Source organism: Athene cunicularia (assembly GCF_003259725.1).
Source record: "Athene cunicularia isolate RWA chromosome 3 unlocalized genomic scaffold, athCun1 chr3_part1, whole genome shotgun sequence".
Taxonomy (NCBI): Eukaryota; Metazoa; Chordata; class Aves; order Strigiformes; family Strigidae; genus Athene; species Athene cunicularia.
In genome coordinates, this window is record NW_020799097.1 from 112,873,066 (window position 1) to 112,890,696 (window position 17,631).

Consider the following 17,631-nt stretch of genomic DNA (forward strand, 5'->3'; position numbering starts at 1 on the left):
GGGGGGTGTGTGTGTGTGTGTGTGTGTGTGTGTGTGCGGGGGGGCTGCTGTGTACCGGGGGGCTGTGGCGCATGGCAACCGTGTGTCACAGGGCGCCCGCGTCCCCCCTCTTGCTGCCTGCGCACCAGAAGTGGGTGTGAGGGACAGAAAACGGTGAAAAACCGGAACATCTTCTGGTTCTCCTAGCTAGTATTAGAAATGAGAAAAAAAAATTGAGGTTGGGAGCTGGAGGCTGCGTCTGCAAGAGCTCGAGATGCTTGTGTTACACTATGTGTTGGTATGGCTTTTCTGGCGATTAACGAACTTTGTTAAGGGACTGTTGCAGGGTAAGTGTAAGGAAGGCTGAAACTGTAATGTCAGCACTAACATTATTGCAAACACAGTGTTAACCAGAAATTACAGCGCAGCAAGTTCATCAGGCCTGGGGTTCTGGGGTAATTTCAGCCCTGCACTCCACCCCACCTTACTGGCATTGATGCGAACTACGCTCACTCTCAGCAGGTTTTGGGTTGTAAGACTGATACCGAAAAAGCCAGTCGAGGAAGAACTCTCTAAGACTCGGACTCAGACTATCAGAAAGCAGGCATTCTTTATTGCAGCGCTGGGTGCTCGAGGAATCTCTCCACCTAACACGCACACCCAAGCCTCTTAGGTTTCGTCTTAAGTGCAGGTACCTTACACATATTCATAGGGTTGCATAGTATAAACGTACATATACATAACTGAGGTGGGGTGTAGTTCAAAAGGCCTGTGACAGCAGTTCTGGAATGTTTATGTCATCTTTTCGCCTGCGTATTGCCTCTTGGTGGTCGTCTTCGGGGGTCTTCAGGAGGAAGGCCGGTAGTCTTCCTCATAACCTTTCCCCCAGTTTCAATAGTGCCAAGACCCAGAACCAGTTTCTTCTGGCTGTCCTGCTTGTTGGCCCCCTTGTCTAGGAAACGATGCACATCCTTCGGCCTTGGCTCGGTCAGTTGGGTCAAAAAAATGCCCATTATCTTCTGTTGCCATGGCTTCACCTCCTCTGACCTTGAGCCTCTGTCTCTGTTTTTGTGGGCCTGAATCTTTGTTCCTAGAGCTTAACATTCCTTAGCTTGAACAGACAATTCTTAAACTTAATATTGTTAGTCATCTTATTCATCATGTGCTTAAATTCTCGATATATCTATATCAAGACTGCCCCATTTTGGATGTTGCTAGAGAGGCAATTGACAACAAGAGGCAACTGCACACAAGTTTGGCCTCTTTCCAGTTCCTTTCCTGCTCTGGTGTTATCAGGATCTGTAATGCCCATAACATAACATCTAAATTCATTTGCTCATATTTATCTTCCTTGACAGGCCTCAGAGCAGTTAGCTACAATCCAATAGGTGCAGGTTTCTATCGGTCTGCTAACATTTGTTTTTAAAAAAAAAAAAAAAAAGGCTAAACAGAGAGGAGTGCTTTCTTATTTGATCCTGGAGCAACTTCGCGTGTGTGTGTGTGTGTGTCCAACCTCATTTCTACTCGGCACTAATACAACCGATTAGACAATTCTCATGTTTTAAAACCACAATCGGCAATTAACAGACTATATCACTGCAATTGGCTATAGGCTGGATAAATCAGTGCAGTGCTGCATCAGTCTGTGAGGACCGTCCTCTAAAGCAGTAGCGCCAATGGTGGACTGTATATGTTTGTGTTTCCAAGCCGGCTTCTCAATTTCTCCATTAGCACATATAACCTCTGCTGATGCTGATGATGCTCTTGAAATCTGTTTTCCATTAACGTCATTTTCCTTCCCCATTAACTCCCAAGGCATTGTTAAAATTGAGGATTGAAGTGGTATTTAGTTATATTGTGTTGTATTTAGTTATATTGTGCTTTGCCTTTACAAAGTCCCTTCATCTTCTGTAAACACAGTATATTCGCATGAAGGGGAAAGTAACTTCCTGAAAGCCACACAGCTACGTAAAAGCTGATACCACATGCACAACCATTGCTATTTTCCGCTGTTCTTGTCAGCTGTTATTTTGTGCATGTACTACACCTGCAACACTGCTGTGTTTGATGTCACAAACACAAGGTGGTGATAATGCTTCTCCAGTGGGAAATGCAGCCTGGCTGGTAACATCAGCTGGCAACATCCCATAAGCAAAACTGTCACCAACAATAAATGGCAATGGCCAGATAGGACACAGGCATCTTCACTGTGATGCTGAAAGGTTTTCTGTGGTATTCATATGCCCTTCTTATGTCTTGGCTGTGCTGATCTTGATACCATGCTTCGTCATTTCTCCTAAAAATAAAGATTATGTCTGTGTTACCTTGTTCCATGTTAGGAGTTTTACATGTCATACACAGCCTCTTATGCACAAGTAACATGGGGTTACTTGTGCTGATATGGGTTTTGTGGTGCTGAACCATGAGACATATCTGTGTAGGCATGCTGAACATGGGCCGGCTGTGGTGTAATGTGTGAAGGTGAAGCACCTCTCCTCCTGAGCTGTGTTCCGCTCCTAAGCACTTCCTGTACAGTCTTCTCTCCTGCTACACTGAGATGTATTTTCTCCAGATTGCACTGTGAGGTATAGTGCAGTCCCTCCACTGCACGCTTTTATCAGTGCTAAGCTTTCCTTACATTATACTGGTATCTGCTCCAGGAACCTGATGCTGTGTAGAACATTTTTATGTAGTTGCAATTTTGTAACAAACAAGCAAACAAAAAAGTCAAACAAAACAACTATGTAGTTGCATTTTTAGCTAGCACACTGTTGACTCAGCAGCACTGATAATTGTAACAAGTCCTTCTTTGGTTTCTTTCCCACCTTTAGGCACTTTATTGAGCTCCCATTCGCCCTTGACCTGGCTTCTAGGGGCCTACAGGTATCCACCTTTGACCTGACTTTAGGTAATGCTTCTCCAGTTTGGACTTAGAATATTGCCTTATCTTCTCATAGCAGGGGTTTTCTTCAGGAAAATTAACAGTCTTGGTGTTTGCCTCATAGACAACAGTTAAAAGTCCATCCTTAAAGACAGCAGCTGTCCAAAAGTAATGGACTTGGAAGAGGTGAGGCAAAACAACCTCATTTTCATTTGAGACCCAGATCAGATGCCTGTCAATGTCAGAGGAGACTATTCTGCCTGCAGCCCTTCAACTGGTTTATTTTGAAGGCCAGTTTGTTCTTTTTCCTTGTCCGGAGGCCTGGGGATGGTACTGCATGCACCAACCACCATGTCTGGATGCTGAGATGCCAGCCACATATCTCCCATGATGACAGGGCCTTCCCATCTCAGGCAAACACTACCTTAACAGCAGCATTTTCATACAAAACTTGTATCAATCTTGGAAATATCTCCGTCCTCCTTTGGTTTGGGGCAATTTATCAATATAGGGGTCAGTCATAGGGATCATCTTTTCTTTGATGTTACAATGGCAGAAATTGCTCTTCCTAACCCTCAGTTACTGTGTAACTCCTCCATAAGCAACACAGACTCTTTGTCCTCCCTGTTTTGCTTGAGGTCCTCCTGCTCCTTCCTGTCAACACCCATGAATTAGAACAATTACTTTCTTTTTCAAAAGTCCCTGTTCCTCCTCATTCCTGGTTTTTATTTCACTTGACACCATGCCCTGCTCACCAGTCCCATTCCTAAGCTTTCAGAAAGGACAGCCCTCGCAGCCCTGCTGTCCACCACAGGCCCCCTCTGGACCACCCACTGTCTCTGGGACTCCCAGAGTAGAAGTCCAGCTGGCCAGGTCTCACCCGTGCAGGAGGCAGCAGGGATGGGGACTTTTGCAAAGAGCCCCTCTTTGCCACATCATACCCAGACAGCCCCCCACCCTCTGCAGCACACAAACAAGGGCAGATATCTGCCTCTGATCCCCATGTATTAGCCCTAAGGTGTGTGTCACCTCCCGCAAAGCACGGCCAAGATCCCAAATCTGTGCACAAAATGGTAACATTTATTGAAAGAGTAATTTTTTTTTTTTAATACAAAAGAAAGCTCTGTACATAGTACTGTGATTACTTCCACATCCTTCCAGAAACACAACCCTGGAAACTGGAGGGGAAAAAAAAAATAATCCCACACACACTTATGCGTACACACGCGCGCACACACACGCACACACACACACAACCCTCAAACTAGTAAAATGAACTAAAAATGTCACCACACAATAAATGCCATTTCATCCCTGATACACAAGTGTTCTTACAAGTCTGCACTTAAATAAAATACACCATTAGCGTTTAACCAGCAGTTGCCGTTGGGGAGCCAGGGAGGGGATTGCAGTCAAGACAGCCTGTAGCAGCAGGGTCTCTCCTGCTATCCCGGCCCGACAGCTCTGCTCCACAGTGCTAGCACAAGCAAAGCAGAGCAAAGCCAGGACACAGTGATGTGCTGGGGCAAAGGACAACGCAAACCACAACCCCATCCTTCTCCCCGGACAAACTCCTAGGTACCCAGCCTTGTTTTGGAAGCATCACTGAGCAGCTTTCAAACACCCAGCAACGGGGCATGGCACAGCACTCCCACATGCTCCGAGCTGCATGGTACGCATCACTCTTAGAGCTAGGATACTTAGGGGAGGCAACACTCCCACCGGATGGGACACCCCACTCCCCACGAGCCCTTCCCAGGCTGCATAACAAATAGACTAAGGGCTGAAAGACAGTTCTGGGACCTCATTGCACAGGGGGCTTGCCACCTCTGTGCACTAAGTTACAGCTGTAGAGGGGGAACTACAGCCCAGATCATTGGCTAGCTCAGGAGAGGCTGCCTGAACAGTGAGCAGGGAGAGCAGGGATCAGCCACTGCTGGCCACTTGCCACGCAGGAAGGAGCAGGGATGCCCATATCTCTTAGGCGGTCACAGGTAGCACTTCTCCGCACCAAGAGCGGTGACAGAACAGCTGCAGGTCTCAAGACCAGTGGTGAACAGGGCAGCCATCAGAAAACCCAGTCCATCTCTGGCTCCCAAGCACTCTACAAGCCCCTTGCTCCTGAGGAATGGGTTCCCCAGTTCTAGAGAGCAGCCACTGCTTCACATGCCTTCTGCCCGTTAAGCCCAAAATGATGGGTATGGAGTCCTCAGTTCAGGTAAGTGGGAAACAAGCATCCCACTTGGTTCAGCTTGAACCCTAGCACATGCTGGTGGGTGGAGAACGCAGCTTAAACGCTAATGCTGAGGGAACGTGTCCAAGGTTACAATACAAACTCAAAAGCAAGGCCCCTTTCCTGCCTCATGCCCACCCACCCCTCTCCCATCCCCCTGGTACAAACCCCATGAAAACTGTACAGGAGCCAAACTTTTATTCCTTAAAGAATTACATAAATACTGAGTTTAACACTTAGAAAAATAAAGTAATTTTCTTTTTTTTTTTTACTTTTTTTTTTTCTTTCTTTTTTCTCCAAGGCTTTGTCATTAACTTAAAAAAAAAAGTTACAGTAGCTGCTCCTTCCCCTAAGGATTCAGCAGCTTCTCCCACTTGCTCACTCTCCCTCCAGGGACAGGGCTAGGTAGCAGAGCCATTCACAGCAACTCCCATGCAGGACCAAGCATGCTCCAGCCCTTCTTCCCCAGCCTTGCTGAGCCTGCACAGGCATCACAGCTGCTCCTCCACAGTCCAGGATGGCCTGCAGGTCACCCTGGTGCTCAGAAGAGCCTGCCACCTGCCCAGCAGCTCAGTGCCCCGTGGGCTCTTCCTTTTGACACTTGAGTTGTTTCTCCACCTTGTATCATACAGAAATTTAGAAAGCGCTGGCTGGAGCTGCAGGGGGGATCTGGGAAAGACCCAGCCATGTTCCCCTGGGTGTATGGAGTCAGCAAGCAGTGTGAGGGCTGAGAGAAGAGTGTGGGGCTGGGCCGGCCACAGAGCCACCCAGGAGCAGTCCAGGGAATCGTTGTGCTCCTGGGCATCTACCAACCACCTCAGCTGTGCAAGGGTGGCCGCCAGGGCAGAGCCAGTGAGGCTGCAAATCTGCCAGGCAGCCCAGCGAGGAGGCACTGAGGGCAGAGGGCTCACTGTAGTGCATACAAGAAGGACGGGGCCACGTGCGACAGGCTGTGCCCTGCCCTCCAAAGGGAGGGCATGCAGGCCCAGCCAGAGATGTACATGCAAGGTGGCCACTCTCCCCTGTCCAGAACCCAGGGCGAATTGCTGCAGCCAGGACCTGTCACCCCCACAAAGGCACATTGCTGAGGTCAGCAGCACAGCCTCGGCCCGCTCCGAGCTGCATCCACAGGACGGCTCTGGGTCCGAGCTGAGCCCCACACAGAGCAAACACTCATGGGCAAGGTGACTTGGAGCACCCAGAGCCACAGCCTCCAGCTGAGAATGGCCCGCAGTATTTATTTACAGCGTAGAGCAATCCTCCCCTCAAGAGACAAGTTTCTTTGGCTGGCGTGAGACAAGCACAGCTATCGCAGCATCCAAACGTCCCCAAGCCCTGCATGGCCCCAGCACAGCTCCACTGCAGGTAGGTCCTGCAGCCCCACGCGCATGCCTGTGTGTATGTGTGTGGGTGCATGTGTGTGTGTGTGTGTGTGTGCATGTGTGGATGAAGGAAACGTGAAAAGGCAACAATAAATAACTGGTGCAGTCTGTACGAGAAGGAATTGCCACCAGCCCCAGCATTGGCATGACAAGCCAGGGACAGCACAAGGCTGGCAGCAGAGGCCTCTCAGTCACTCTTGGCGCTGTGTGAGGTGTCCAAGTTGACGACCTGCAGCTCCGTGAGGCTGCTGCCACTGCTGCTCTGCTGCCCGATGACTGCCATCTAGAGAGAAAAGGGAGGAGGAAGCACTGGGGGACAGCATGCCCTGAGACCATGTGTGCCAGCAGCCAGGGTAACACTGTCCTTTCTGGGCACCTGTCCAAGGAGGGCAAGACTTCCTCACCCAAGGGTTAGGGGCACAGACAGCTTTCCCAGACCTGAGGTCTGGCGCTTCCCAAGGGGCCGGGCCTGCCCAGATCCATAAAGGGTGTGCAGGCAGGGACAGAGAAAGGACAGCCTGCGAACACCTGTGAGTACCACTCTGCACCTACCTGGTGAAGCTGGACAGCTGAGACTGGGATCTGAACGGTGCCTGATGGGGCTGTCAGGAACACTTGGGGGACACCACCTGCCACAGAGAGAAAGTGCACAAATGACACCGTCCCTTAAACAGTGCTCTTCCATAAGCCCTTTCTCAGAGCTCCATGAAGATTCACAAGGATGAAGGTGCCTGTTTGCATGCGTGGAGGCATCCCAGGAGAAAGCTACATGTGCCAGTTTTCCGAAGCTGGGAGAAGCAGGCACAAGCCGTCTGGCCTGCACGGCTTCCTGCTCCCTCATGCAACCACAAGTCCTCTCCAGAGTCTCCTAGCTCCCTCCACTGCCTGTCCCATATGCCACCCATCGCAGCAACCCTCACCCTTTTCCCCCAGGAAATGCAATGCTTTGCATAGAGAATGGTAGGATCTAAAAGCACACAACAAGCATCACCCTTGCCAGGCCTTGGTACAGCCACTAGGACTGCTTAGAAGAAAATTATTTGAAATTAATATACAGCATAAATACATGCGAGATGAAAAAAATCAGGGTGTCAGAGCACTTAATGGAGCACTGACCCAGACAACTGTCTTACCCTGATCCTGGACCTGGCCGTGGGACACCTGCATCGCTGAGGGCGCCTGTGAGAAAGCGTTGAGGACTGCAAGTCCACCGTCTGCAAGGCCAGATGTGGGCGCGTACATCACCGCATGCGGGCTGGGGTACATCATGTGGCCACCCACAGTGGTTGGCACAGATGACGTCATGATGGTCGCCGGGAGGGTCACTGGCACCAGGACAGACTACATGTGAGCCACACGAAAGGAGTCTGCTACACTTAGACACCTGCTCAGCACCCCTCCCTCAGCCACCCTTGGCATGCTGTCTGAAGCAGCAGGTGCATGGAGATACCCATCTTGCTCTCCCAGCCTCTTTTGGAAAAGCCTCAGGGAAGAGACAGGAGAGCCCAAACCTCTCCTTTCATGAATGACTATGAGAGGGCAGAAAAGCACAGTAGCCAAATATCCTAGAACTAACATCAACTTGGGATACATGTTGAATGAACCTTTGATATAGCTGTTGAACTGGATTCAGTCCGCATCCAGGCACCTGAACTCCAGTTTTGCTGACAACAGAGGAGCCCTCTGCATATACAGTAAAAGTCTCAAGTAGATGTGAACCAATGCCTTGTGCTAGGAACAAAGCTGGCTCCCTAAGAAACCACCTGAGAATTGGGCAACCTGTTCCCAGATTCATGCTGCAAGCAAGAGCGTGTATCTTGAGAGGCTCTGAAATCCCTTGTAAGGTGCCCTATGCACAGCAGCATCTACCTAGATAACCTGTCAGAAAGGCTGGGATAGACTTGGGTCTGAAGAAGGATCCTGGGCAGGGAACAGGTGTGAGGTTTGTTGGTGTGGGTTATCATCAGCAGTGGTTAGGAAGACAGAACATGATTACAATAACGTCCCAATTACCTGTTCCGCTGGAAGAGGTCTGGGTAAGGTCAGTGCTGCTGTCACTAGAGGGAGACGTTTGCTGCGGTGCCTGGTGCACCTGGATCGCCTGGACTGGGACCTGCTGTGCCATGGTACCACCTGGGGAGAGAGAGGAGCCTGTGGCTCAGCAAGGATACAGGCACTCCGGGCCACGGAAAAGCCCCCCAGTCCTTCTGTGGACACATACGGCTCCACAGCATGGCTCTGCACTGCTCTCGGGGAGGCTAGCCAAAAGCAGCATGTGGCAGAAACCAGGCCTTGCCCCAAAGAGCAGGCCAAAATCTGTTCTTTCCTGGTACACGGGGGCCAAGGAATGGTTAGCTGGCCTACAGGGCTCCAGAGAGAAAAGGAAAGAGCACAGCAGCTTTTGTCCAGTCCTCAGGCATGGTTCAAGTATGCCTGGGGCCCTCCTCACCATTTCTGGCTCCACCAAGATACAGCACAGATGATGTTGGGAGGAGAGGGCCCAGCACATGTCCCCAGCACCACCCATGTTTAGCCAGCCCTGCAAGGATCATCTCACTGCATCGAACAGAGCTGCAAGAGCTCAAATGCCCAGGCCAGCTGGGTTCTGTTGCCTTCACACTCTGAAGCCCAGCTCCATCCTCCACAGAGCACTCAGGGAACAGCTATCTCACTCAGCTTGTGATCTCTAGGATGTCACAGTACCCTACACAGGGATTAGAGATCACTGGGCCACAAGGCGTGCATCCCAGAGCTGCAGGTGCACGGCCACACAGCATCCAGCGCAGCCCACTCACTGCAAAGTTCTTCAGCTCCAGAGACAGGGCTCAGCACAGAAAACTACCCTCAGTTGCAGGTCCTGTCTCTAGGTGGAAGAGCAAGGGATGCCAGAGAGCAGGAATCACCGGCCACCTTGCTCAGACTGGGCATCTCCCCACGCACCACGCCAGAGACACACATCCATTATTCTCTTAGCTCCTCCAGATCACAAGGGAAAACCAGTCCCCTTTCATGGGATCACGCTGTCTGCCAGGGCCCACGGGAGCCATAAGGGCTCCAAGAAAGCATGAACACTACCAGACTCATCAACCTGAGCCCAAACAGGCAGGATGCAAGAAATACTGTCTCACTCTTAGCACTGGTCCTCGCAGATGATAACTGCCCCCACAAAGAAGAGCCTATCCCTGCTCTGAAACTCCAGCCAGAAGCAATGTCCAGCCATAGTACAACACCTGCAGAGCCCCGATTCTGTGCAACAACAAATTCCTACTAAGGACAAGGCACACAAGGCAGCACAGCAGCACCACTCCTTCCTCTGCTCTGGGTCTCTCCTAATCTATCCACTGCACTGTGGTTCAGTGACTGACTGCATATACAAATACAAAAGCAAGGGCAGCTGCTCAGAGCCAAATGCGAGCACTCATAAAACATCCCTTGGGCATCTGAACCCCTGCGGTCTCCTTCCATCAGTCCTAATAGCAGCACAGTTCAGCCTCAGCACAGCTGCACCAGGGACCGACTTCCTCAGAGTTTGTTAGTTACAGGGCAAACCCTGGGGCAGGAGACTGACAACCCACTGCTTCCATGGTCTGTATCCCCTAGGATACTGCTGCCGCCCATGCCAAGCATTCTCTGCCCTCTCTTCCCATCTTTCCTCCCCTGCAGGTGGGTGCCTTGTGCTCCAACCTCAGTGTGGGGTCAGCTCTCTGGCCAGGACCAGGACCCCCACAGACACCTCCATCCCCCCACCTCAAGCAAGCGGAGGAGAAGCAAGTGCTGACCTGACAGCGACACAATCTGCCCTCCAGCTCTGGCAGGGAAGCGGAAGACTGTCTGTTGTGCCTGCTGCAGCTGTCCAGCCGTACCCGTGACCACCTGGCCCTGCTGGCTGGAAAGAGCCAGGGAGTGCGACTGTAACTGAGTGAGAGGAATGGTAGGGGTCCCCGGAGAAAGGGAAGCACCTGCCAAAAGGAGGGAGAAAGAAAGGCTTTGTCACCACCAGCTCTTTTCACTCCCTCCAGGCTTCTCGGTGCTGCCCTGGGGTCCCAGCTCAGCTCCCTGCCACCACACCCTTCCCAGCAGCAGGGCCAGCTAGCAGCACTCTAGGGATTAAACAGTCACTACACGACCCTTCTCCAGGCACCAGCCTGGCTGGGCTCACGCAATGAATCCCAGCCAGGTTCACGCTACAGCAGCAACCACTTTTCTTCCTCCTGCCACTATGTCTCCTCTCCTCTGGAGAGGGCAGCAACACACTCCAGGTGCAGAGACAGACCAATGCAGTCCTCAGCCCCTAAAGGCACTGACCTGACATGAGGGTGAAGCCAGTGGGTATCGGCATGAGGCCCCCAGATGTCACTGCACTGGCTCCAGTAGTCTTCAGCACTGTCCCGTTGGCACTGGTGACGGCATTGGGGCTGATGCTGGCAGATACTGGTGCCAGGTAATTAGTGATGGGGAATGACGGGCCACTGCTGACCTGCATGGAGGTTGAGGTGGTGGGGGCTGTCTGGATAGTGGATGTTGTCCCCGGCAGGTTGGTGACAGTAAACGCTGGTTTCAGTACATCCTGGGGAAGAAGAGATTGTGACAATTCAGACCAGCCCTTAGATCTGGTCAACATCTGCCCATGAGACCAAACCAGGCTGCATCCCCATGCTAAACCATACCCCCATAGCCTGGTGCCAGCACATGGAGCAGAGCCAGGGTACCAGAGTAAAGTTGCTTGTACAAACATGAGGGGACTGTGCCCAATAATGCAGCATGAGGAGAGCTGGAGGGAGCTCAGCGTAAACCTTGGATACAAGCCCAGGGCCACAGAGGTCCCCTGAGAGACTTCCCTGCAAAAAACACCAAGGAACAGAGCAACCCTTCCCCTCCCCAGGAGTCCCCATACCCTCTAAGAAGAGAGCAGCTTCATTTTGGCACCAAACAGGCAAAAGCAGTCCTTGCAGGGACAGACATAAAGGCAAACACACTGTCTCCTGTCAGGAACACACACACCACTTCCCTTATGGCAGGAAACACATGGCCAAGAACAAGCCGAGAACTGGCTCTTAAAGGCAGCGGTACACCCAAAAGCTGCTAGGGAGAGGTGAGTTAGGCCAAACCCAGACATCAGGGAGGCCCAATCCCAGCCCTGACAGCTGCTTAGGCAGGCCCTGGGGAATGCCTCTGCAAATCTCCTGGAGCAAAGGGGAGAACCTGGCCAGGGGAAGCACCCATTTGCCAGTCTGCTAGCAGGAGGTGGGCACAATGCAAATATTTCCAAGGGACCCGACATTAGGTCCAGCCAGCATGAACTACAGCCCTGCAAGGAGTGTTGGAGCTTTACACTTGCCAGAGGACAGTGCCACCAGGGAGGCTGAGCACCAGGAGGAAAAGGGCCCTGTGCTGAGCTGAAGCAAGCCTGAGAGGCTGGCCTCCTGGGTCTGGGAACAAGGGAAGAATGTGTATGCCCGGCTGCAGGGCATGTATCACCCCAGTTTCCACAGCCACAAAGCATGCAGCTGGACATGGCTTAGATCTGCAGGAACCAACCAAGCCCAACATGATCCCTGCTGCCCCTGGCAGTCATACTTCACCCACCAGATCTCCTTCCCCCAAATCCCCTTTTGGATACCCAGGGTCTGTACGGCTCCTCTCCTGCCCTGCTCAGCTGGCCAAGAGCAGACTGCAAATACACCGCTCCACAGTAGACTGTGCCACAGGCCACAAGGAACCCGCTGTCCCAGTGCCCTGCTGTGGCTGCCAGAACGCCTGGTAAGAGTTAAGGCTGCCACACTCCCACCCCTCCCACTACAGGCTGGTGGGCCCTGCTCTCCCACGTGCTAAGCCTTGTTCCCAGCTTGTCAAGCTGCCAGGAACAAGGAATTCACAGCTCAACGAACAGCTAAAAAAGGGAAGGCAGCCCATTTTGGACAGGGGGAGCCAATCCTGGGCACTCAGATGTGCCCCAGGGCCTGGGGAGGGAGGAGAGCAACACCCCTCTGCCCTGGCACTGCAGTCCCTGAAGTCTGAATTAGAAGAGGCACATGATAACAGAGCAGAGCCCAGCAGAAGCACTTTCCATTAGCTCAACCAAACTCCTGCCACCTCACACAGGACACTGAGGCTGTGGCTGCCCTCCCCACATGGGTGATAGGGCAGAGTTCCCCCCAGTCCACTAGGCTATGGGAGCCATAGCACAGCAGGGTGGGTCCTGTTCCCAGCTGGAAAAGCCAGGCTCCCTCATCCCCAGGCATGGCCCTGAAGCTGTACATCCCCTGAGATACAGTCCCCAAGCAGCCAGGGCACTTAGCATCCCCCCATGCTCCATACTCTCAGGGCTAGAGAAGGCATCCCAGAAGATTCATAGCACCCTGCTCACGGGGATTCTCAGGACTCCCTTGAAGCACAAGAGCAAACCTCAGAACAGCAAAGGTGCTTGGGAGGGATGTTGTGCCAGCAGGCTCAAACCATACATGCCCCGTTCTCTGTCCCCCCTACTCTACCACAGGTGAGACTTGGATTCCTCCCATCTTTGCTGTGTTTTTCTTGGGCTGCAGCAATAGCTCCCAGTACAGAAAGAGAGCTGGGAGAGACTTTAGGATTGGACACCTGTTGCCTTTTCCCCATGTTCATCCGTGATGCTTCAGAGCCCCTGGGCACCGTGCCCCCACAAGCACCTTGCAAAGCCCAGACTACCAAAGGCCAACCTTCAACAGGAATCAAGCCACAGGTCACCTTCAGCAGATTACCCAAGGGGTCATGGACACGTCCTGAGGCAGCACCATAGCCCCGAAGGCCCTTACATTCCAGCTGTACATCCATTCCCCACCATAGCTCAGTGCAGACTCCAGTTTGCAGAGCAGTGTCTGGGGAACCAACATGCAGTGGAGAGGTGCAGCACAGCAGCAGGAGATGCTTGATAAGTGCTATACAGCATGAGTGGACCACAGGGCACAGCCCAGGCCGTCTGATGCCCGTCCTGGACCACAGCAGGGTCTTAGGGACATGAACAATCCCACTCCATAGCTTCTGAGGGCTGCCTGGAACAATGCTGCTCAGCACAGTCCAGACCCCCAGGCCAACATTATTATGCAGATGTTGTGGGACAACTGGTCTTGGAGGTACATGGGAAATCCTAATCTGTTCTCTAACACCTGGTCTGCATTCCAGATGGGGCAAAAAGTCCCACCTTTCCTCCACCCCAAAAAGAGATGACCAGATCAGGGCTACTCCGTGCTTCTCATCCCAATCTAGAGCCCCTGAGCTCCCTCCAACATCCCCTCTCCCCCACATAACCACACCCAGGAGATTACATGTCATCCTTTGCAGGTGCAAAAGATCAGACTAGTCAGTGCACAACAGTATCACTGTGCACAACAGTATCACTGTGAGGATACTGCTGCTCTCTTAAAAGTACAGCATGCCCCAGTCCCAGCTGCAGTCCGAGCTCAGGTCCATAGCAGGGAGTTTGGGTTCGGCACAGCCGTAGGATCTCATAGCTGCTGCTGGCTGTAGCACAAAGGAATACCAGCGGGCTGCTGACTGCAGGTGCATTGGCTGCATTGCTCCCCCCTCTGCTGCAGCAGCTGAACACAAGCAGGTTTTGTCCATACAGAAGTCCAGGAAGCAGAGTTCACCACAAGGCCAGGGAGCAAATGCCCAACCCTCTCAGAGCATCCTATGTGGCTGGACCTGAAAGTCCAGTCACTTAATTTCCTGCCACCTCCTCCAATAAGGTATCCATAACCCAGTCTTGTGTACCACCCACCCCTCAGCAAGGATGGCAGCCACCTAGCACGGCCGACCCACAGGCTTCCGTCACCCTCAGAGAGCTTCTTGGTCTATATGAATTGGGCTGATCTCTGTCAGAGCACCAAACCAGGCTCCCGGCCCTGCAGAAAGCACAGCAGGAAGGTCTGGGTAGGACTGTCCCCAGCCCCAGGGTTTGCCATGACAAGAACCCTCAGCAGACCAGGGTGGGTTTAGCCAGAACATCAAGCAGAAGACAGGGACGCAGGGCTCCTCTAGCTCACACCACATGCTGGCTGTGGCCACAGGGCAACCACACTAAGCATTACCACTTGTGAGTACTGGGATGGAGCTTGCAGGGTTGCATCAGAGAGCAGGCAGAAAGAAGTCGTGCTAAGACCTCCTCTGCAGAGTAACTGTACCCTGTGCTTCCTTTGGGGCCGTCTATCAGTATTTTCAGGGAAAATTTTAAGGGACACGACATGGACAAGCCCCACAGCAGGGACAGGTCAGCTGCCATGCACAGCGCTTCCTGCACCTCCAAATTACTCCAGGCACAGGCAACTTGCCTCATTACAAAATGCCCACAGGACTTGCTATTTCATCCAGGAAAAGCTCAAGAGACACAATTCCTTACAAACACAAGGGAGAAATTGCTCGTGACAATGGACACCTTTGCCTACTGGAAAGGGCTGGCACAGCTCACACTAGGAACCAGACGCACCCCGGGGAGTCACACCAGACTGGGACAGCTAGGACTGTTGTCGAGCTCCCATCAATGGGAAGCCTTCCCAGGGACCCTTCTGGGCTCCAGCACAGAGCTCCTCCGCCAGGCCCACCACAACTCCTCTGCCTGCAGGGACCTCTGGGACTGCTGGTATTTCTCAGGGCTCAGCAGCGATAACCTTTGGCTTAGGGCAGCACTGCACCCATGTGGGGAGGAGGGCATGGAGGAATCATGGCTGCTGGGTACTCAGCAACACTGTGACCACAGCTGCTGGGCTGCCAAAGGATACAAACATGCAGCTGAACACCCCTGAAGCCTCAGAAAACATGCTGTGCATGTCTCAGGGCTGCACTCACTGTCTTTGGGATCACAGCACAGAGATCTCCGACACACTTCTCCATGTTCTGTCTGCTTAAGTGACTACTACATGGCAAGGATGCTGCTGTGGCTTGCGTACAGTTGGCTGGAGGGTTCCTGGAGTAAGGCCGCAGTTCATGCAGAAGGATGCTTTTGCAGCAAGCCCAGTACCCATGCCATGAGCACAGGTACATCAGAGCTGCAGCAGCTTGCAGCACCCAACGGCACTCTACACAGGCCCAGGAAGCTGTGGCACAACCCCCAGTTCAGCACGTCATCCCAGCCTTGCACCACAAACTTCCCTGTTTCCCACCTCCAAGTGCACATGGACCCGAGTACCAGCCTGCAAAGGAAGCAGCAGGGATACAAGAGCTGGTTTTCTTGCAGCAGCTCCAAGGAACAGCACCAGGGAATGCAGGGACATGACAAGGCCCTTCCAGCAGAAAAGGGCCATTGCCTGAGTCTGCACCCACGGGCAGGCCCTCTGCAGCACCCTGGGCGAGAGGCCACAAGTAATACGGGCAGGCAAGGGCTGGCGCCTGTAGGGACACCAGGCAGGGAGCAGAAACGGTCCGTCCAGCCAAATGTTTCCATTCCCCATGTCCTCCCTGCCCCCTTCCAAAACAGCACCAAAGCAAGAGACAGCTGCAGCTTATAAGGAATGTGAGGGGCCCTGCCAGGGACTCTGGCGAGGGAAACCAGGCCTTATAAGGCCATGGAGGCAGAATCAAATTTTTATCAATGAGTGCGAGAGCGTGGAGACGCCCGGGGAGAGATAACAGCACCAAGAGCTGGCCAGGGGGGTGGGCTGGGCTGGTGGGGAGCCCTGCTGCAAAGGCTAGGGCACCTGTCACTCGCTTCCCTCCCTCTCCGGATCACCACTACCGCCAGCCAAGTAAAAGAACCAGCCCTGAGAGACCATGGCACAAGCTCACACAGCAAAAGGGGACCCGTTCTCAGCTTCCCAAGCTGCTACTCCAGGATGGCTGGGGATGATCAGGGCTTCCAGCACAGCCCCACAGGCACAGCCCATGCCTCCCAGAGTTCCCAGTTGTGTGGCTGAGCATAGGAATATTACCTTGGTCTCCCCACTGCTGTCCGACTCAGACACCTGGTAGGTGAGGTCTGTCTCCTCAAAGCCTGTGGCGCTCATGCGCTGGTCAGTGGTCGGGTCCGAGCGCGGGGGTGAATCTGGGGAGTTGAGGCACGTTTGGATCAATGCCTTCCCCGTCTCACTGGTGATCATGGGTTGCAACTTCCGCGTAGCAAACGTGTACACGTGGCCCGTCTCACTGGCCACCAGCAGCAGGACTTGAGTGCCAGTCAGTGTGGAGAGCTCGTAGGCCTGCGAGCAGCACAAGAGAAGAACGGGGAGTCACAGACAGCAGGGACACATGCAGTGCAGGACAAGAGTCCCTAAGTGTGTCCTTGTGCTCCCAGTATGGGCCTCCTTTTGCTCACACCAGCTCCCTGTCACCCCAGAGGCACTGCGGCCTCTAAAACCAACTCAAGATTGGTTCCCTACAGTTTGAAGTGCCCCATGTTGTGATCCCATCTCCTTTAGCATGCCCTTAGGGGATGTGCAGGCCAAGAGGCCACAAAAAAAGAGTGGTCTCCTCAGGAGACTGGCACAAGGACGTGGGGCCACTGGACTGTCTGGGAATTCTGGAAATCCCACCTGCTGCTCCCTCCCTATCTCACCTCTGCTAAGCCATGTAAGAGGATGCTACTGAACTCACGTGTCCCTGCTACCTCTTTCCCTTCACTGACACCCCAGCGGGGCCGGTACCCAGACACCCCCCTCAGTCTTGACAGTCCTGAGCACAGCTGCACACAAACACCTCTGCAGCAAGGCTACGGCCCCCCCGGACCGACCCATAGGCTAGGAATAACACTCTTCGTGCACCATCACGGCACACTCAGTGGTCTCACACAAGCTACCACAGCCAGGATGGCCTCATTCTGCATCCCATGCAGCCAGGATGTGCCCAGCGGTACCCCACAACCATTCCCACCTTCCCAGGGTGCATGAAGCCCAGCTCAGCTAGGATGCAGCACTGCCCAGTTGTTTAGAGGATGCTACAAACACCAGCGAGGATGCAGATGAGCCAGCAGCATCCAAGTGCACACAAACCCCCCTAAATTTCTCAGCTTATCTTTACACGACCGCTCCGGCCACCAGGAACCAGGGAGAGCCCTCCGGACCGACTGAGGCATGGCGCTGGCCCCCTCCGCAGCCGGAGGAGACAGTCCCGCTGGGCCCTTGGCGGGACAGGGCAGCCCGGCTGTGCCACGGGACTGGAGCGGCACCCAGCCGCGGCTCACCAAGAGAGGC

General features: G+C 53.2%; 2 protein-coding genes across 9 annotated transcripts in view; both read right to left on the bottom strand.

Moving 5' to 3' along the window:
- Window positions 1-13,657, bottom strand: part of CUL9 (cullin 9) — a 47,958-nt gene extending 34,301 nt beyond the window's left edge. For 6 of the 7 annotated variants that reach the window (XM_026846471.1, XM_026846470.1, XM_026846472.1 and 3 more), the window contains exon 1: window positions 6,705-6,709. The gene's annotated coding sequence lies outside the window, so the exon portion shown is untranslated. Of the gene's footprint in view, window positions 1-6,704; window positions 6,710-12,158; window positions 12,161-13,652 lie in introns of those variants that run through there. The other variant, XM_026846469.1, reaches the window with a different exon arrangement.
- Window positions 3,921-16,667, bottom strand: SRF (serum response factor). Of its 2 annotated transcripts, XM_026846483.1 has the most exons (7): window positions 16,375-16,644; window positions 10,781-11,042; window positions 10,255-10,434; window positions 8,489-8,608; window positions 7,609-7,800; window positions 7,028-7,104; window positions 3,921-6,758 (listed from the first exon to the last, which is right to left on the bottom strand). In XM_026846483.1, exons 1-7 carry the CDS (start codon window positions 16,540-16,542, stop codon window positions 6,663-6,665), a joined length of 1,095 nt encoding a protein of 364 aa, XP_026702284.1. In that variant the 5' UTR covers window positions 16,543-16,644; the 3' UTR covers window positions 3,921-6,662. The 2 variants fall into 2 exon arrangements, with proteins under 2 accessions (XP_026702284.1, XP_026702283.1); XM_026846482.1 differs by lacking the exon at window positions 10,255-10,434 and having other exon boundaries at window positions 16,375-16,667.
- Between the last annotated feature and the right edge of the window lie 964 nt (window positions 16,668-17,631).

Coding starts and splice junctions, on each gene's coding strand:
- SRF (XM_026846483.1), bottom strand. CDS start 16,542: ATGATCACCAGTGAGACGGGGAAGGCATTGATCCAAACGTGCCTCAAC. Junction 11,043..16,374: donor ACAGCAGTGGGGAGACCAAG/GTAATATTCCTA, acceptor CTTCTTCCCCAG/GATGTACTGAAACCAGCGTT. Junction 8,609..10,254: donor GCAGATTGTGTCGCTGTCAG/GTCAGCACTTGC, acceptor CTCTCTCCCCAG/GTGGTACCATGGCACAGCAG.